This window comes from Arachis stenosperma, chromosome 10, assembly GCF_014773155.1.
Source record: "Arachis stenosperma cultivar V10309 chromosome 10, arast.V10309.gnm1.PFL2, whole genome shotgun sequence".
In the NCBI taxonomy this organism is placed as follows: Eukaryota; Viridiplantae; Streptophyta; class Magnoliopsida; order Fabales; family Fabaceae; genus Arachis; species Arachis stenosperma.
The window spans coordinates 50,634,242-50,654,790 of record NC_080386.1 but is presented as its reverse complement, the minus strand read 5'-3'; the positions used below and the strand labels follow the sequence as shown (position 1 = coordinate 50,654,790).

The window sequence follows — 20,549 nt, the reverse complement described above, 5'->3', positions numbered from 1 at the left end:
CAGGTTGGAGAGCCAAGCCATCCCCAGAGGTCGGTCCTTTGGCTCCCTTCGGCCCAAACATCGTACTCGGGTCAGGGTATGAACAGCTGGGTTGCCTCCTAGTAAGTGCTTCTTTGTTGTAGTAGCTGGAAAATGCTGTTGTCATGTTAACAAGAGGGTGGACTCCTCTTGCTCAATTGGGTCCCCTAGATAGTGTTTGACTCGTTAGCCATTAACAGTGAATCTTTTATCGGAATACTGGCTCCGAAGTTCTATATGACCATAGGGTGACACTCTAGTGACCATAAAAGGTCCTGTCCATCGTGACTTAAGTTTTTCAGGTAAGAGGTTGAGCTTGGAATTAAAAAGTAGAACCTGCTGGCTTAGTTGGAAGACTCTGGAATAAGTCCTTTGGTCATGCCATTTCTTGGATCTTTTCTTGTAGATCTTAGCATTCTCGAATGCAGCATGTCGGAATTCATCCAATTCGTTTTATTGGAGCAACCTTTTTTCTCCAATAGCCTAGGGATCAAAGTTGAGAAACCATGTTGCCAGTATGCTATGTGCTCCAATTCTACGGGTAGATGGCATGACTTACCATAGACCAGCTGATGGGAGGACATCCCGATGAGGTTTTGAATATGGTTCGGTATGCCAAGAGAGCGTCATCCAGCTTCTTTGCCCAATCCCTTCTAGAGGTGCTCACTGTCCTCTCTATAATTCGTTTGAGCTCCCTGTTTGAGACTTCGGCTTGTCTATTAGTCTGTGGATGGTAGGGGTTGCCACTTTGTGATGAACACCATATCTCTGTAAAATGGATTCAAGTTGTCGGTTACAGAAGTGGGTGCCTCCGTCACTTATCAGTGTCCATAGGACACTAAATCTGTTGAATATGTACTTTTAGAGGAATTTCAACACCACTCTGGCGTCATTAATGGACGACGCGATTGTCTCTACCCACTTAAACACGTAGTCCACTTCCACCAGGATGTATGTGTTTGAATATGAGGGTGGAAAAGGTCCCATGAAGTCTATTCCCCACACATCAAATAGCTCAATTATTACAATTCCCTGTTGTGGCATTTCGTGCTTATGAGGGAGATTTCCAGCTCGTTGGCACTTGTCACAATTGCAAACAAACTCTCGGGAGTCCTTAAAGATTGTTGGCCAGTAGAATTCGCTCTGAAGGACCTTGGTAGCTGTTCGTTCACCTTCAAAATGGCCTCCATATTCAGAACCATGACAATGCCAGAGAATTTGCTGGATTTCTTCCTCAGAGACACAAAGTCGGATTATACCGTCCGAGCATCTCTTAAAGAGGTAGGGTTCATCCCACAAGTAGTATTTAGCATAATACAGAAGTTTGCGCATTTGCTGTCTGTTGTACTCCTTCGGAATGAACTTCATGGCTTTATAGTTTGCAATATCTAGAAACCATGGTGCTCTTTGGATAGCAAAAAACTGCTCATCAAGGAAAGTCTCAGACACCTCAGTGATGGGCAGGGGCGTCCCTACTTTAGGCTCAATTCAGGATAGATGATCTGCCTCTTGGTTTTCTAATCCCTTTTTGTCCCTGATCTCAACGTCTAATTCTTGAAGAAGCAGTACCCATCGGAATAATCTTGGTTTAGAATCCTGCTTGGTTAGGAGGTACTTGAGAGCGGCATGGTCAGTGTAAATAATGAACTTCGAACCAATCATATAAGATCGGAACTTATCAATTGCATAGACGATTGCTAGTAGTTCCTTCTCGGTGATGGTATAGTTCCTTTGAGCATCATTTAAAATGTGACTAGCATAGTAAATGATGTGTAAAAGCTTGTCATGTCGCTGCCTTAGAACTGCTCGTATGGCATAGTCACTGGCATCACATATCAGCTTGAATGGTAGGGCCCAGTTGGGTGTAGAAATGACAGGTGCAGTGACAAGCTTTGCCTTTAAAGTCTCGAAGGCTTGCAGGCAGTCTTCAGTATATACAAAAGTTGTGTCTGCAACTAGAAGATTGTACAGGGGTTTTGCAATTTTAGAGAAGTCCTTGATAAACCTCCTATAGAAACCTGCGTGGCCTAAGAAGCTTTTGATAGCCTTACTATTAGTAGGCGGTAGTAATTTTTCAATTATTTCCACCTTAGCTTAATAAACCTCTATGCCTTTGTTTGAAATCCTATGCCCAAGAACAATTCCTTTAATTACCATAAAATGACTTTTCTCCTAGTTTAAAACCAAGTTTGCTTCTTGGCATCGCTTCAGCACCAGGGCTAGATGGTTAACGCAAGAGTCAAAGGAATCACCAAAAATAGAGAAGTCATCCATGAATACCTCCAAGAATTTTTCCACCATATTCAAGAAGATGGAGAGTATACACCTTTGGAAGGTTGCTGGTGCATTGTAGAGACCAAATAGCATCCTTTTGTAGGCAAACACTCCATATGGGCATGTGAACGCTATCTTCTCTTGGTCCTGAGAATCTACTGCAATTTGATTGTAGCCTAAGTATGCATCCAAGTAGTAGTAGAATGCATGGCCAGCTAGCCTCTTTGGTGCACGAAATTGTGATCATCAATGGCGCCATCAACATGGTACGCTCAATTGCAATCTCAACTCTTTATCACAACTTCGCACAACTAACCAGCAAGTGCACTGGGTCGTCCAAGTAATAAACCTTACGCGAGTAAGGGTCGATCCCACGGAGATTATTGGTATGAAGCAAGATATGGTCATCTTGTAAATCTTAGTCAGGCAGATTCAATTGGGCATGAATGATTTATGAATAAAACATAAAACAAGGATAGAGATACTTATGTAATTCATTGGTGAGAATTTCAGATAAGCGTATGGAGATGCTTTGTCCCTTTCGTCTCTCTGCTTTCCTATTGTCTTCATCCAATCCTTCTTACTCCTTTCCATGGCAAGCTGTATGTTGGGCATCACCGTTGTCAGTGGCTACAATCCCGTCCTCTCAGTGAAAATGTTCAACGCACCCTGTCACGGCACGGCTAATCATCTGTCGGTTCTCAATCAGGTTGGAATAGAATCCATTGATTCTTTTGCGTCTGTCACTAACGCCCAGCCTTCAGGAGTTTGAAGCTCGTCACAGTCATTCAATCATTGAATCCTACTCAGAATACCACAAACAAGGTTTAGACCTTCCAGATTCTCTTGAATGCCACCATCAATTCTAGCTTATACCACAAAGATTCAGATTAAGGGATCCAAAAGATATCCACTCAATCTAAGGTAGAACGGAGGTGGTTGTCAGGCACACGTTCATAGGTGAGAATGATGATGAGTGTCACGGATCATCACATTCATCAAGTTGAAGAACAAGTGATATCATAGAACAAGAATAAGCTGAATTGAATAGAAGAACAATAGTAATTACATTAATACTCGAGGTACAGCAGAGCTTCACACCTTAATCTATGGTGTGTAGAAACTCCACCGTTGAAAATACATAAGAACAAGGTCTAGGCATGGCCGAGAGGCCAGCCCATCCAATGATCTAAGATAGCTACCAAGATGATCCTAAGATCTAAAATGATCAAAAGATGATCCTAAGATCGAAAAATGATCAAAAGATGATAATACAATAGTAAAAGGTCCTATTTGTAGAGAACTAGTAGCCTAGGGTTTACAGAAATGAGTAAATGACATAAAAATCCACTTCCGGGCCCACTTGGTGTGTGCTTGGGCTGAGCATTGATGCTTTCATGTGTAGAGACTTTTCTTGGAGTTAAACGCCAGCTTATGCCAGTTTGGGCGTTTAACTCCCATTCTTGTGCCAGTTCCGGCGTTTAATGCCGGGCATTCTTGAGCTGATTTGGAACGCCGGTTTGGGCCATCAAATCTCGAGCAAAGTATAGACTATTATATTTTTTTTGAAAGCCCAGGATGTCTACTTTCCAACACCGTTGAGAGCGCGCCAATTGGGCTTCTGTAGCTCCAGAAAATTCACTTCGAGTGCAGGGAGGTCAGAATCCAACAGCATCTGCAGTCCTTTTCAGCCTCTGAATCAGATTTTTGCTCAGGTCCCTCAATTTCAGCCAGAAAATACCTGAAATCACAGAAAAACACACAAACTCATAGTAAAGTCCAGAAAAGTGAATTTTAACTAAAAACTAATAAAAATATACTAAAAACTAACTAAAACATACTAAAAACATACTAAAAATAATGCCAAAAAGCGTATAAATTAGATGAGCGGGGCTTTTAGCTTTTTGCCTCTGAATAGTTTTGGCATCTCACTATATTTTTTGAAATTCAGAATGATTGGCTTCTATAGAAACTTAGAATCCGGATAGTGTTATTGATTCTCCTAGTTAAGTATGATGATTCTTGAACACAGCTACTTTATGAGTCTTGGCCGTGGCCCAAAGCACTCTGTCTTCCAGTATTACCACCGGATACATACATGCCACAGACACATAATTGGGTGAACCTTTTCAGATTGTGACTCAGCTTTGCTAGAGTCCCCAATTAGAGGTGTCCAGGGTTCTTAAGCACACTCCTTTTGCCTTGGATCATAACTTTATTTCTTTCTTTTTCTTTTTCTCTTTCTTTTTTTTTTCGTTTTTCTCCCCTTTTTTTTTTGAATATTCACTGCTTTTTCTTGCTTCAAAAATTATTTTTATGATTTTTCAGATCCTCAGTAACATGTCTCCTTCTTCATCATTCTTTCAAGAGCCAACCATTCATGAACAACAAATTCAAAAGACATATGCACTGTTTAAGCATACATTCAGAAAACAAAAGTATTGCTACCACATCAAAATAATTAATCTGTTATAAAATTCAAAATTCATGCAATTCTTCTCTTTTTCAATTAAGAACATTTTTCATTCAAGAAAGGTGATGGATTCATAGGACATTCATAGCTTTAAGGCATAGACACTAAGACACTAATGATCACAAGACACAAACATAGGTAAACATAAGCATAATTTTCGAAAAACAGGAAAATAAGGAACAAGGAGATTAAAGAACGGGTCCACCTTAGTGATGGCGGCTTGTTCTTCCTCTTTAAGATCTTATGGAGTGCTTGAGCTCCTCAATGTCTCTTCCTTGCCTTTGTTGCTCCTCTCTCATGATTCTTTGATCTTCTCTAATTTCATGGAGGAGGATGGAATGTTCTTGGGGCTCCACCCTTAGTTGTCCCATGTTAGAACTCAATTCTCCTATGGAGGTGTTGATTTATTCCTAATAGTTTTGTGGAGGAAAGTGCATCCCTTGAGGTATCTCAGGGATTTCATGATGAGTGGGATCTCTTGTTTGCTCCATCCTTTTCTTAGTGATGGGCTTGTCCTCATGAACTTCTACTTCCTCTCCAATCATGATGCTATGAATCATGATGGCCCGGTCTATAGTAACTTCAGACCGGTTGCTAGTGGGAATGATTGAGCGTTGGATAAACTCCAACCATCCCCTAGCCACGGGCTTGAGGTCATGCCTTCTTAGTTGAACCGGCTTCCCTCTTGAATCTCTCTTCCATTGAGCGCCCTCTTCACAAATGTCTATGAGGACTTGGTCCAACCTTTGATCAAAGTTGACCCTTCTAGTGTAAGGGTGTTCATCTCCTTGCATCATGGGCAAGTTGAATGCCAACCTTACATTTTTCGGACTAAAATCTAAGTATTTCCCCCGAACCATTGTAAGCCAATTCTTTGGGTCCGGGTTCACACTTTGACCATGGTTCTTGGTGATCCATGCATTGGCATAGAACTCTTGAACCATTAAGATTCTGACTTGTTGAATAAGGTTGGTAAGAACTTCCCAACCTCTTCTTTGGATCTCATGTCGGATCTCCGGATATTCACTCTTTTTGAGTTTGAAAGGGACCTCGGGGATCACCTTCTTCATGGCCACAACTTCATAGAAGTGGTCTTGATGCACCCTTGAGATGAATCTCTCCATCTCCCATGACTCGGAGGTGGAAGCTTTTGCCTTCCCTTTCCTCTTTCTAGAGGTTTTTCCGGCCTTAGGTGCCATAAATGGTTATGGAAAAACAAAAAGCAATGCTTTTACCACACCAAACTTAAAAGGTTTGCTCGTCCTCGAGCAAAAGAAGAAAGAAGAGAGTAGAAGAAGAAGAAATAGAGGAGATGGAGATGGCTTTGTGGTTCGGCCAAAGGGGGAGAATTAGTGTTTAGGGTGTGTGAAAATGAAGGAGTGAAGATGGGTTTATATAGGGGTGGAGAGAGGGGTAGGGTTCGGCTATGGGAGGGTGGATTTGGGAGGGAAAGTGGTTTGAATTTGAATGGTGAGGTAGGTGGGGTTTTATGAAGGATGTATGTGAGTGGTGAAGAGAAAGATGGGATTTGATAGGTGAGGGGTTTTTGGGGAAGAGTGGTTGAGGTGATTGGTGACTGGGTGAAGAAGAGAGAGGGTGGTGGGGTAGGTGGGGATCCTGTGGGGTCCACAGATCCTGAGGTGTCAAGGAAAAGTCATCCCTGCACCAAGTGGTGAGCAAAAAATGCTCTCTTGTGCCAATTCTGGCGTTAAACGCCAGGCTGGTGCCCCTTTCTAGCATTTAACGCCAGCTTCTTGCCCTTTTCTGGCGTTTAACGCCAGTCTGGTGCCCCTTTCTGGCGTTAAACGCCCAGAATGGTGCCAGACTGGGTGTTAAACGCCCATTTGCTGCCCTTACTGGCGTTTAAATGCCAGCAAGGTCTTCCTCCAGAGTGTGCTGTTTTTCTTTCTATTTTTCATTCTGTTTTTGCTTTTTCAATTGATTTTGTGACTTCTCATGATCATCAACCTACAGAAAATATAAAATAACAAAGGAAAATAGATAATTATAACATTGGGTTGCCTCCCAACAAGCGCTTCTTTAATGTCAGTAGCTTGACAGTGGGCTCTCATGGAGCCTCACAGATGCTCAGAGCAATGTTGGAACCTCCCAACACCAAACTTAGAGTTTGAATGTGGGGGTTCAACACCAAACTTAGAATTTGGTTGTGGCCTCCCAACACCAAACTTAGAGTTTGACTGTGGGGGCTCTGTTGACTCTGTTTTGAGAGAAGCTCTTCATGCTTCCTCTCCATGGTAACAGAGGGATATCCTTGAGCCTTAAACACAAAGGATTCTTCATTCACTTGAATGATCAATTCTCCTCTGTCCACATCAATCACAGCCTTTGCTATGGCTAGGAAGGGTCTGCCAAGGACGATGGATTCATCCATGCACTTCCCAGTCTCTAGGACTATGAAATCAGCAGGGATGTAATGGTCTTCAATCTTTACCAGAACATCCTCTACAAGTCCATAAGCTTGTTTTCTTGAATTGTCTGCCATCTCTAGTGAGATTCTTGCAGCTTGCACCTCAAAGATCCCTAGCTTCTCCATTACAGAGAGAGGCATGAGGTTTATGCTTGACCCTAGGTCACACAGAGCCTTCTTAAAGGTCATGGTGCCTATGGTACAAGGTATTGAAAACTTCCCAGGATCCTGTCTCTTTTGAGGTAATCTCTGCCTAGACAAGTCATCCAGTTCTTTGGTGAGCAAAGGGGGTTCATCCTCCCAAGTCTCATTACCAAATAACTTGTCATTTAGCTTCATGATTTCTCCAAGGTATTTAGCAACTTGCTCTTCAGTGACATATTCATCCTCTTCAGAGGAAGAATACTCATCAGAGCTCATGAATGGTAGAAGTAAATCCAATGGGATCTCTATGGTCTCAGTGTGAGCTTCAGATTCCCATTGTTCCTCATTAGGGAACTCATTGGAGGCCAGTGGGCGTCCATTGAGGTCTTCCTCAGTGGCGTTCACTGCCTCTTCCTCCTCTCCTAGTTCGGCCATGTAGGTCATGTTAATGGCCTTGCATTCTCCTTTTAGATTCTCTTCTGTATTGCTTGGAAGAGTACTAGGAGGGAGTTCAGTAATTTTCTTCCTCAGCTGACCCACTTGTGCCTCCAAATTCCTAATGGAGGACCTTGTTTCAGTCATGAAACTTTGAGTGGTTTTGATTAGATTAGAGACCATGGTTGCTAAGTCATAGTGGTTCTGCTTAGAATTCTCTATCTGTTGCTGAGAAGATGATGGAAAAGGCTTGCCATTGCTAAACCTGTTTCTTCCACCATTATTGTTGTTGAAACCTTGTTGAGGTCTCTATTGATCCTTCCATGAGAGATTTGGATGATTTCTCCATGAAGAATTATAGGTGTTTCCATAGGGTTCTCCCATGTAATTCACCTCTTCCATTGAAGGGTTCTCAGGATCATAAGCTTCTTCTTCAGATGAAGCCTCCTTAGTACTGCCTGGCGCAGCTTGCATTCCAGACAGACTTTGAGAAATCAAATTGACTTGCTGAGTCAATATTTTGTTCTGAGCCAGTATGGCATTCAGAGTGTCAATCTCAAGAACTCCCTTCTTTTGATTTGTCCCATTGTTCACAGGATTCCTTTCAGAAGTGTACATGAATTGGTTATTTGCAACCATTTCAATTAGTTCTTGAGCTTCTGTAGGCGTCTTCTTCAGATGAAGAGATCCTCCAGCAGAGCTATCCAAAGACATCTTGGACAGTTCAGACAGACCATCATAGAAAATACCAATGATGCTCCATTCAGAATGCATGTCAGAGGGACTGATGAGCGGATAATTTATACGCTTCTTGGCATTGTTTTTTAGTATGTTTTTAGTATCTTTTAGTTAGTTTTTAGTATATTTTTATTAGTTTTTAGTTAAAATTCACTTTTCTGGACTTTACTATGAGTTTGTGTGTTTTTCTGTGATTTCAGGTATTTTCTGGCTGAAATTGAAGGTTCTAAGCAAAAATCTGATCCAGAGACTGAAAAGGACTGCAGATGCTGTTGGATTCTGACCTCCCTGCACTCGAAGAGGATTTTCTGGAGCTACAGAAGCCCAATTGGCGCGCTCTCAACGGCATTGGCAAGTAGACATCCTGGGCTTTCCAGCAATATATGATAGTTCATACTTTGCCCAAGATTTGATGGCCCAAACCGGCGTTCAAAGTCACCTACAGAAATTCCAGCGTTAAACGCCGGAACTGGCATAAAACTTGGAGTTAAACGCCCAAACTGGCATGAAAGCTGGCGTTTAACTCCAGAAAAGGTCTCTACACGAAATTGCTTCATTGCTCAGCCCAAGCACACACCAAGTGGGCCCGGAAGTGGATTTTTCTGTCATTTACTCATTTCTGTAAACCTTAGGATACTAGTTTACTATTTATAGGATCTTTTGACATTGTAATCGGAACCTTATGACCTCATAACACTTTTTACACGTTTCTTGTACCTTCCACAGCATGAGTCTCTAAACCCCATGGTTGGGGGTGAGGAGCTCTGCTGTGTCTTGATGGATTAATGCAATTACTACTGTTTCTTATTCAATCATGCTTGTTTCCATTCTAAGATATCACTTGCTCTTAACCCGGATGAATGTGATGATCTGTGACACTCATCATCATTCTCAACTATGAACATGTGCCTGACAACCACCTCTGTTCTACCTTAGATTAAGTAGATGTCTCTTGGATTCTTTAATAGGAATCTTCGTGGTATAAGCTAGAACTGATGGCGGCATTCAAGAGAGTCCGGAAGGTCTAAACCTTGTCTGTGGTATTCTGAGTAGGACTCAATGATTGAATGACTGTGACGTGCTTCAAACTCCTGAAGGCGGGGCGTTAGTGACAGACGCAAAAGAATCACTGGATTCTATTCCGGCCTGATTGAGAACCGACAGATGATTAGCCTATGCTGTGACAGAGCATCAGGGACGTATTTTCGCTGAGAGGATGGGAGGTAGCCATTGACAACGGTGAAACCCTACATACAGCTTGCCATGGAAGGAGCCTTGCATGTTTGATGAAGATGACAGTAGGAAAGCAGAGATTCGGAAGATGGAGCATCTCCAAAGCCTCAGCCTATTCTCCATTACTGCAAAACAAGTACCTTTTTCATGTTCTCTTGCTTTTTACAATCAATCCTGATAATTTCTGATATCCTGACTAAGATTTACAAGATAACCATAGCTTGCTTCAAGCCGACAATCTCCGTGGGATCGACCCTTGCTCACGCAAGGTATTACTTGGACGACCCAGTGCACTTGCTGGTTAGTTGTGCGAGATTGCAAAAGTGTGATTGCAATTTCGTGCACCAGGGACACTTTCTGATCAATTGTTTGTATCTTTCCCAAGCTTCATAGAGGGATTCTCCTTCCTTCTGTCTGAAGGTTTGGACTTCCACTCTAAGCTTACTCAATTTTTGAGGTGGAAAGAACTTTGCCAAGAAGGCATTGACTAGCTTTTCCCAAGAGTTCAGGCTTTCTTTAGGTTGTGAATCCAACCATATCCTAGCTCTGTCTTTTACAGCAAAAGGGAATAGCATAAGTCTGTAGACCTCAGGGTCAACCCCATTAGTCTTGACAGTGACACAGATTTGCAAGAATTCAGCTAAAAACTGATGAGGATCTTCCAATGGAAGTCCATGGAACTTGCAATTCTGTTGCATTAGAGAAACTAATTGAGGCTTAAGCTCAAAGTTGTTTGCTCCAATGGCAGGGATAGAGATGCTTCTCCCATAGAAGTCGAGAGCAGGTGCAGTAAAGTCACCCAGCACCTCCTTGCATTGTTGGCATTGTTGTTGTTTTTGGCTGCCATGTCTTCTTCTTGTTTGAAGATTTCTGTTAGGTCCTCTCCAGAGAGTTGTGCCTTAGCTTCTCTTAGCTTTCGCTTCAAGATCCTTTCAGGTTCAGGATCAGCCTCAACAAGAATGCTTTTGTCTTTGCTCCTGCTCATATGAAAGAGAAGAGAACAAGAAAATATGAAATCCTCTATGTCACAGTATAGAGATTCCTTGAGGTGTCAGAGGAAAAGAAAAATAGAAGGAAGAGGTAGAAAATTCGAACTTATCAAGGAAAGATTGAGTTCGAATTGTGCATTGAGGATTATTGTTAGTCCATAAATAGAAGGATGTGAGAAGAGGGGAAGAAATTTTCGAAAATAAATTAAAAAGATTTTAAAAACATTTTGAAAAACACTAATTGATTTTCGAAAACCAAGAGTGGAAAAGAAATCAAGTGAGTTTCGAAAAAGATTTTGAAATTAGAAATCAAAAAGATATGGTTGAAAACTATTTTGAAAAAAGATGTGATTAAAAAGATATGATTTGAAAAACAATTTAAAAATATTTGATTTTTAAAAATTAATGACTTGGCTAATAAGAAAAGATATGATTCCGACATTAAACCTTTCTCAACAGAAAAGGCAACATACTTGAAATGTTGAATCAAATCATTAATTGTGAGCAAGTATCTTTGAAAATGGAAAGAAATTGATTTTGAAAAAGATTTGATTGAAAAGATTTGATTTGAAAAAGATTTGATTTTGAAAAGATTTTGAAAACTTGAAAAAAATTTAAATTGAAAACAGAATCTTCCCTCTTGTGCCATCCTGGCGTTAAACGCCCAGAATGGTGCACATTCTGGCGTTTAACACCCAAAGCACTACCCTTTTGGGTGTTAAACGCCCAGCCAGGCACCCTGGCTGGCGTTTAAACGCCAGTTTGCCTTCCTCACTGGGCGTTTTGAACGCCCAGCTTTTTCTATGTAATTCCTCTGCTGTATGTTCTGAATCTTCAATTCTCTGTATTATTGACTTGAAACGACACAAATTAAAAATATTTTTGGATTTTTAATAATGAGGAATAATCAAAATGCAACTAAAATCAAATAACAATGCATGCAAGACACCAAACTTAGAAGTTTGTATACCACTGACATTAACAAAATGAGAATGCATATAACAAAACACTCAAGTAAAGAGAATTCAAAGATCAGAGCAAGGAAATCATCAAGAACATCTTAAAGATCACTTAAGACACATGAATGAATGCAAGAAGAACAGAAACATGCAATTGACACCAAACTAATAAAAATATACTAAAAACTAACTAAAACATACTAAAAATATACTAAAAACAATGCCAAAAAGCGTATATATTATCCGCTCATCACTCTCCAACATCTAGTGTATGAAAGGTAAGGAAAAGTGATCCTTTCTTGTGGCGTTGTTGAGTCTCCTATAGTCGATGCACATATGCCATCCTGTGACAGTTCTTATAGGAATCAGTTCATTCCTTTCATTGTGGATCACTATCATCCCGCCTTTCTTAAGAATCACTTGTACAGGACTTACCCAAGGACTATCTGAAATGGGGTATATAATCCTAGCCTCCCACACCTTTGTAACCTCTTTTTGGACCACTTCCTTCATAGCTGGATTCAGTCGCCTCTGTGGTTGCTTTATGGGTTTAGCATCATCTTCAAGTCTAATTTTGTGCATACATCGAAAGGGACTGATTCCTTTTAAGTCACTTATGGTCCATCCGATAGCTGTCGTGTGGGCTTTGAGCACTTGAATTAGCGCCTCTTCTTCCTGCTGCTCTAGCTTAGAGCTTATGATGACTAGATATGTGTCACCATCCCCTAAGAACACATACTTTAAAGATGGTGGCAAAGGCTTAAGCTCGAGTTTAGGAGGTCCATCTTCCACTTTAGGAGTTGTTAACACCTCCTCCTGCTCTTCTGTTACATCAAGTTTCGGCGTGGTATCTTCAAGAATGCTATCCAGCTCCTTCTTGAGTCATTCAATCTCACGTACCTCTTCAACCAGGGGTTTTATGACATCAATCTTCATGCATTCCTCTGGGGGGTCATGGTGTTGTATGGCCTTAACAACATTGAATGTGAACTCGTCCTTATCGACTCTCAGTGTTATTTTCCCTCTTTAAACGTCAATGATGGTTCTCCCGGTAACCAGAAAAGGTCTTCTAACAATATTGAAAGTATTTCTATTCTCTTCCATATCTAGGATCACAAAGTCCATGGGAAATATAAAGGGTTCAACGCTAACAATCATATCCTCAACCACCCCTGATGGGATCTTAACAGAACCATCAGCAAGCTGAAGGCAGATGCAGGTAGGCTTGGGTTCTTGGATCCCGAGCTTGTTCATTAATGATGATGGCATTAGGTTGAGGCTTGCTCCAAGATCCTATAAGGTTGTCCTTATACAAGTATCTCCAAGAGTGCATGGTATTACAAAACTCCCAGGGTCCTGTAGTTTCTCTGGTAGGTTTCTCTGGATAACAGCACTGCATTCTTTAGTGAGGAGAATTATCCCTGCCTCCCTCCAATTCTTTTCGTGGCTCATTATGTCCTTCATAAACTTAGCATAGGAAGGTAACTGTTCAAGAGCTTTAGCAAATGGGATCTTGATCTTGAGTGTCTTGAAAATCTCTAGAATCCTGGAAAATTTCTCATCCTTTTCTATCTTATGGAGTTTCTGAGGATACGGTAGCCTGACTTTGTATTCAGGGGTCTTGAGTAGTGCAGAGTGATTGTCCACAATGACTGAAGAGGGGTTGTCAGTCTGTCTTGGTAGGAAGTTTCCTCAAATAGCGTGTATCTTACCTTCTCCTTTTGGGAGTTGGATGCCACTGTTGCTCCCTTCTGGGCATTCAACGCCTCTATTGCTCCTTTCTCGGTGTTGAATGCCCCTGTTGCTTCCTTCTAGGCGTTGAACGCCAGGAGCAATAGTCTGGTGATGCGCGTTCTTCTTTTGGTGCAATATTGTATTGAGATGGGGTAGTCAGTGTTCTACCACTCTGTAGCTCAATTGCATAGCACTCTTCAGCTACTTGCTTGGTTTTTATTTGGTAAAGTTGTATTTTCGCACACTGGAGGGATGCTTGGGTCTCCTGGGCTATGCTGTGCTGGCTCCTTGTGAATGCATGCATGCTTTCTAACTGCTTTGTCAAAAGGTCCAACCACTCAGCCATTGCCTTATTCTGAGCTAGAAGTATGTCTGTGATAGATTCCTTCTTGGGTTCCTCACTTGCCTTGGGTCTTTCTACTGTGTTAAGTGTTGATTATTGGGCACTGTTTCAATGAGCTCCTGTGCTTCTGTGGGTGTTTTAAACATGTGTAAGAAGCCACTTGCAGAATGATCCAGGGACATTCGGGCTACATCAAGGAGTCCGTCATAAAAGATGTCTAGCTCGACCCAGTGGGTGAACAGCTTGACAGGGCATTTCTGGAGCTTTGACTTGTATCTCCCCTAGGCATCATAGAGATATTCACCCTCCTCTTGTTCGAAGGCTTGAATATCCCTTAGTTTAGTTAACTTTCTTGGAGGGAAATATCTGTTTAGAAATTTGTCGGCCACCTTACTCCAGGTGTTCAGGATCTCCTTAGGCTCTCCTTTCTGGGAGTGTTCAAACTAGTATTTGGCTTGCTCGAAAATTGAATAAGGCTAATGTTAGATTATCAATTCTAATTCCTTTTTTATAATTTCTATAACATTTTTTTTTACAATTTTTCTATAGACATAAAGAAACAACTAAGATTGAGGGCTTGTCCAATTTATTGTTTGTTGAATTGTTACAAATTTGTGAAAAAATGTGTCCCAGTTTTCTTGGTATGTGCATTCGAAAATTTCTAATCCATTGAAAGAGAATCCTTATAGTGATACAATAAACTAATACCGCTTGTGATGCTACGAGTTCTTCTATAATATATAATCAGCAATTTTGTATAATTATGATGCTAGGAGCTCTTCTTTCTTTATCTCTTTAATAAACTAATAGCTCTTGTGTTAAACTTGGATTTTTCTAGCATTTTTGTTACAAATTTTTCATTTTCATGACCTTTTTATTCTTTTCCTCGGATGCCTTTAACGTTTAAGTTATATAAAAAATGTTTTTTACTCTTTATGTTGGATTTTTGTGGCATTTAAAATTTTTCTCATTTAGGAAAACTTTTGTTCCGCCAAGTCTTTAGTTCTATGACATTGCCAAATTTATTATCAGTTATCTACTTAACATTCAAAATTTGAAGAATAAAAACTAGACATAGTTTTTTCTTTTTGATGTAGTTATATTATTATTGTTTCGGAGTCATATTTGATGTAGTTTTTTCTTTTTGATGTAATTTTTTTTCTTTCTTTTTTTTTTTTCAAGTCATTTCATTATAATAGTATTTTAAACTTGAATAACACAAAGCTTCTATTTTCAAAATATTTACTAGAATAGTAATTTTATTATTTCATTCATTGCAAGAAGCTAGTAACAGAATAAAAGTGGAGTAGCATTCATTTCTCTAATAGAGTGCTAGGAGTAAAGGAAAGCAACATGAGAATGTATTTTATAGTAATATAGATTCATGAATACTGTTTTTATGCTTTGTTATTTTGCTATTTATGTGACTTGGTTGTTGTACTTTGGAAGTGTGAATGTTGTATTGGTAAAAACTTATTATTTGTGATATATCCTTGTGATTTATTTGTAATTTTTTATCTTTTATTGTTTTTCTATTTTGAAGAAGAGAATTTTGGACTTCATTTCTTGGTGTCTTGTGCCTATTTTTGTCATACGGTACTTACTTTCATAGTTGTGTATGTCAAATTTTTTATACTTTTGTCATTTTATAAATATAAATATTTTTTGTTTTATTTTATTGTAATAGTTTGCAGTAAATATAGCATTCGACAAAATGGTTGATTTGATTGGAGAGTCATCGCATAACCAAATAGGGAATGTTTCAGCAGAGGTACATATTTTTAGCTAGATTATTCCAACATTTAAGATGTTGAGGTTTATTATTGTTTGAAATTATGTTTAGAACATTGAGGTCTATTGTTGTTTAATATCTTTCAGAAAATGGACAAATTGTTAGTTGATAGTGATGGCAATGATGTTGAAGACCTGTTATTGAATAGTACAAGAAGTATCGGTGGTGTTAAATTCGTAGGATTGAGCATTGATGCTGCTAAGAAATATGTATTTTCAGACCTTGATGTTGCCTTTGCCTTTTACAATGCAATTGGCAGGGTCAATGGATTTTCAATTAGGAAATTCAAGGTTAGACGAAGTGAGATTGATAAGAGCATACTCTTGCAAACATTTGTGTGTTTGAGACAAGGATATCGTATTTTCAGAAGGGACGGTGAAACAAGTAGGAAGAAAGCTCTAAAGCCAGAGACTAGGTGTGGGTGTGTAGCCTAAATGCGAGTTCACATAGATGTTGGCAAGGACTGGTGGTATGCAACTGGTGCACGAAATTGCAATCACACTTTTGCAATTCCGCACAACTAACCAGCAAGTGCACTGGGTCATCCAAGTAATACCTTACGTGAGTAAGGGTCGATCCCACGGAGATTGTCGGCTTGAAGCAAGCTATGGTTATCTTGTAACTCTTAGTCAGGATATCAATAATTATCAGGGTTGATTGTGAAAAGTAAAAGAACATGAAATAAGTACTTGTTTTGCAGTAATGGAGAACAGGTTGAGGTTTTGGAGATGCTCTATCTTCTGAATCTCTGCCTTCCTACTGTCTTCTTCTTCAAGCACGCAAGACTCCTTCCATGGCAAGCTGTATGTAGGGTTTCACCATTGTCAATGGCTACCTCCCATCCTCTCAGTGAAAATGTTCAACGCGCTCTGTCACAGCACGGCTAATCATCTGTCGGTTCTCAATCAGGTTGGAATAGAATCTAGTGATTCTTTTGCGTCTGTCACTAACGCCCAGCCTTCAGGAGTTTGAAGCTCGTCACAGTCATTCAATCCTTGAATCCTACTCAGAATACCACAGACAAGGTTTAGACCTTCCGGATTCTCTTGAATGCCGTCATCAATTCTAGCTTATACCACGAAGATTCTGATTAAGGAATCCAAGAGATATCTACTCAATCTAAGGTAGAACGGAGGTGGTTGTCAGGCACACATTCATAGGTGAGAATGATGATGAGTGTCACGGATCATCACATTCATCAGGTTTAGGAACAAGTGATATCTTAGAATAGAAACAAGCGTGATTGAATGAAAAATAGTAGTAATTGCATTAATCCATCAAGACACAGCAAAGCTCCTCACCACCAACCATGGGGTTTAGAGACTCATGCCGTAGAAGATACAATAAGAAACGTGTAATGTGTCATCCGGTCCAGATACAATGTCAAAAGATCATATTAATAGTGAACTAGTAACCTAGGGTATACAGAAATGAGTAAATGACGTAAAAATCCACTTTCGGGGTCCACTTGGTGTGTGCTTGGGCTGAGCATTGAAGCTTTCATGTGTAGAGACTTTTTCTGGAGTTAAACGCCAGCTTTTATGCCAGTTTGGGCGTTTAACTCCAATTTTTGTGCTAGTTCCGGCGTTAAACGCCGGGAATTCTGAAGCTGATTTGCAACGCCGGTTTGGGCCATCAAATCTCGGGGAAAGTATGAACTATTATACATTTCTGGAAAGCCCAGGATGTCTACTTTTCAACGCAATTGAGAGCGCGCCAATTGGGCTTCTGTAGCTCCCGAAAATCCACTTCGAGTGCAGGGAGGTCAGAATCCAATAGCATCTACAGTCCTTTTCAGCTTCTAAATCAAATTTTTGCTCAGGTCCCTCAATTTCAGCCAGAAAATACCTGAAATCACAGAAAAACACACAAACTCATAGTAAAGCCCAGAAAAGTGAATTTTAACTAAAAACTAATGAAAATGTAATAAAAACTAACTAAAATATACTAAAAACATACTAAAAATAATGCCAAAAAGCGTATAAATTATCCACTCATCACAACACCAAACTTAAATTGTTGCTTGTCCTCAAGCAACTGAAAATCAAAATAGAATAAAAATAAGAGAATATACTATAGACTCTAAAATATCAAAGAAACTTAGCTCCAATTAGATGAGCGGGACTAGTAGCTTTTTGCTTCTGAACAGTTTTGGCATCTCACTTTATCCTTTGAAGTTTAGAATGATTGCCATCTATAGGAAATCAGAACTCAGATAGTGTTATTGATTCTCCTAGTTAAGTATGATGATTCTTGAACAAAGCTACTTTATGAGTCTTGGCTGTGGCCCAAAGCACTCTGTCTTCCAGTATTACCACCGGATACATACATGGCACAGACACATACTTGGGTGAACCTTTTCAGATTGTGACTCAGCTTTGCTAGAGTCCCCAATTAGAGGTGTCCAGGGTTCTTAAGCACACTCTTTTTGCCTTGGATTACAATTTTATTATATATTTTTGTATTCACTGCTTTTTCTTGCTTCAAGAATCAATTTGATGATTTTTCAGATCCTCAATAACATTTCTCCTTTTCCATCATTCTTTCAAGAGCCAACAATTTTAACATTCTTACAACAACAAATTCAAAAGACATATGCACTGTTCAATCATTCATTCAGAAAACAAAAAGTATTGTCACCACATCAAACTAATTCAACTAGTTTCAGAGATAAATTCAAAATCCTGTACTTCTTGTTCTTTTGTGATTAAAGTATTTTTCATTTAAGAGAGGTGATGGATTCATAGGACATTCATAGCTTTAAGACATGAACCTTAAATTTTATTAATCATGAATTAAGAACAAGACTCAAAAATAGATATAGGATAAGACTAATAGTAATAGAACTCAAAAATGTAAATAGACTCCTAATGATAGAGGTTATCACAGAGTTAGGACTCAACAACCTTGATTTTGAGAAGTGGATGCTCCCTCAACTTGCAGGGTATTTGATCCTTCAAAGGAGAGCTTTTGGCGCTTCAACTCCTGTAGCTCACGCCCCTGCTTCTCTTGTTCCTTCAACAATTTGCAGAGCATGCAGTTTTAATTCTGCTGTTCTTCCTTAATTTGTTCCATAGCTTCTTACAGCTTGGCAACAGATGCTTCTAGACGAGTCTAGTAGTCAATTTCAGGAAGTTCAGGGAGGAACTCCTACGCCCTCCTTTTGATAGAGTTATCTTGCATTTGTCCTTTCATTGACCTCTTGGTGATTGGGTGCTCAATTGGGATGAATTCATCTACTCCCATCCTCACCCCAGCATCTTTACATAGCAAAGAGATTAAGCTTGGGTAAGCCAGTTTGGCTTCAGTGGAGTTCTTGTTTACAATTGTGTAAATCTCACAAGTAATCAGATGATGAATCTCCACTTCTTTTCCCAGCATAATACAATGAATCATCACTGCTCTCTTGATAGTAACCTCAGAACGGTTACTAGTGGGCAAGATAGAATGCCCTATGAAGTCCAACCAGCCTCTTGCAACTGGTTTGAGATCTCCCCTCTTGAGTTGGTTTGGGACACCTTTTGAATTGGTCATCCACTTAGTTCTAGGGAGGCATATGTCCTCTAGAACTTGATCCAACCCCTTATCTACTCTCACCATTCTCCTATTAAAGGATTCAGGATCATCTTGTAGTTGAGGTAATTTGAAGACCTCTCTTATTTTGTCCAGATGGAAGTAAATGATTCTCCCTCTGACCATGGTTCTGTAGGTATGAAAAGTGGTTCCAATCATTCTCTGCTTATCTGTCAGCCACAGATTTGAGTAGAATTCCTGAACCATATTTCTCCCAACCTTTGTCTCAGGGTTGGTTAGAACTTCCCATCCTCTGTTTTGAATTTGCTCTTGGATCTCCGGATATTCATCTTCTTTCAGATCAAATTTAACTTCCGGGATCACTGACCTTAGACCCATTATTATGTGGTAATGGTCTGCATGTTCTTTGGTTAAGAACTTCTCTTGACTCCAAAGGTCTTTTGGAGCATTCTCTTTCTTGCCTCTTGAATTGGTTTGTTTTCCTTTGGGGGCTATGATCTTGATGAGCCTTAACTTAGTGATCACGGAAAAACACACCAAACTTAGAGGTTTGCTTGTCCTCAAGCAAAAGAAAGGAAAGGGGAGAGAGAGGAAGAGAGCAAATTCGAATGGTGGGGAAGGGGGTATGGCCGAACATATATTTATAAGGGAGAGAGAGAGAGTTCGAGAATTTTGAAGGAGATTTGAAAAGATATGGAAAGAAATTAAGAGATATTTGAGTTTTTTGAAGAAGATTTGGAAAGGATTTGAAAGAGATTTGAAGAATGATTTTAATTTTGAAAATTTGAAAGTGAATGATGAAAGTTTGAAATGTATTTATGTAGAAAATTATGGATCAAAACAGGAAAGTTTGAAAAAATTTGAAGTGGAAAGCAAAATCTCTGTCCCCCACCTTTCTGGCGTTAAACGCCCAGAATGGTATCCATTCTGGCGTTTAACGCCCAAATGTTGGCCAATTTGGGCGTTTAACGCCCAGCCAGGTACCTTGGCTGGCGTTAAACGCCAGAAACCCCTTCATCACTGGGCGTTTTGCTAAATGCCCAGGATGCTGCACACCTAGCGTTAAACGCCCAGAATGGTGCCCGTTCTGGCGTTTAACACCCAAAATGGCACCTTTACTGGTGTTAAACGCCCAGAATGGTGACCATTCTTGCTCAAAATTGCTTTCAAGATAATGCTTGATCCTCTGTCCATTAACAATGAACTTTTTGTCAGAATCAGTATCCTGAAGCTCAACATATCCATATGGTGACACTCCTGTAATCACATACGAACCCCTCCACCGGGATTTAAGTTTTCCTGGGAACAGTCTGAGCCTAGAGTTGAAGAGCAGAACTTTTTGTCCTGGCTCAAAGACTCTGGATGACAACTTCTTGTCATGCCACTTCTTTGCCTTTTCCTTATAAATTTTTGCATTTTCAAAGGCACTGAGTCTAAATTCATCTAGCTCATTTA

The 20,549-nt window shown here is 39.9% G+C and overlaps 1 protein-coding gene across 1 annotated transcript; it reads left to right on the top strand.

Moving 5' to 3' along the window:
* Window positions 1-15,482: 15,482 nt before the first annotated feature.
* LOC130957067 (protein FAR1-RELATED SEQUENCE 5-like) lies at window positions 15,483-15,994 on the top strand. Its single transcript, XM_057883965.1, has 2 exons — window positions 15,483-15,539; window positions 15,647-15,994. The coding sequence occupies exons 1-2, from the start codon at window positions 15,483-15,485 to the stop codon at window positions 15,992-15,994; spliced, it is 405 nt and encodes a 134-aa protein (XP_057739948.1).
* The last annotated feature ends 4,555 nt before the right edge of the window (window positions 15,995-20,549 follow it).

What these genes read in the sequence shown, in the direction of transcription:
- LOC130957067 (XM_057883965.1), top strand. Translation starts at nt 15,483, where the DNA reads ATGGTTGATTTGATTGGAGAGTCATCGCATAACCAAATAGGGAATGTT. An exon ending in TAGGGAATGTTTCAGCAGAG is followed by an intron (nt 15,540 to 15,646) that starts GTACATATTTTT and finishes AATATCTTTCAG; the next exon opens with AAAATGGACAAATTGTTAGT.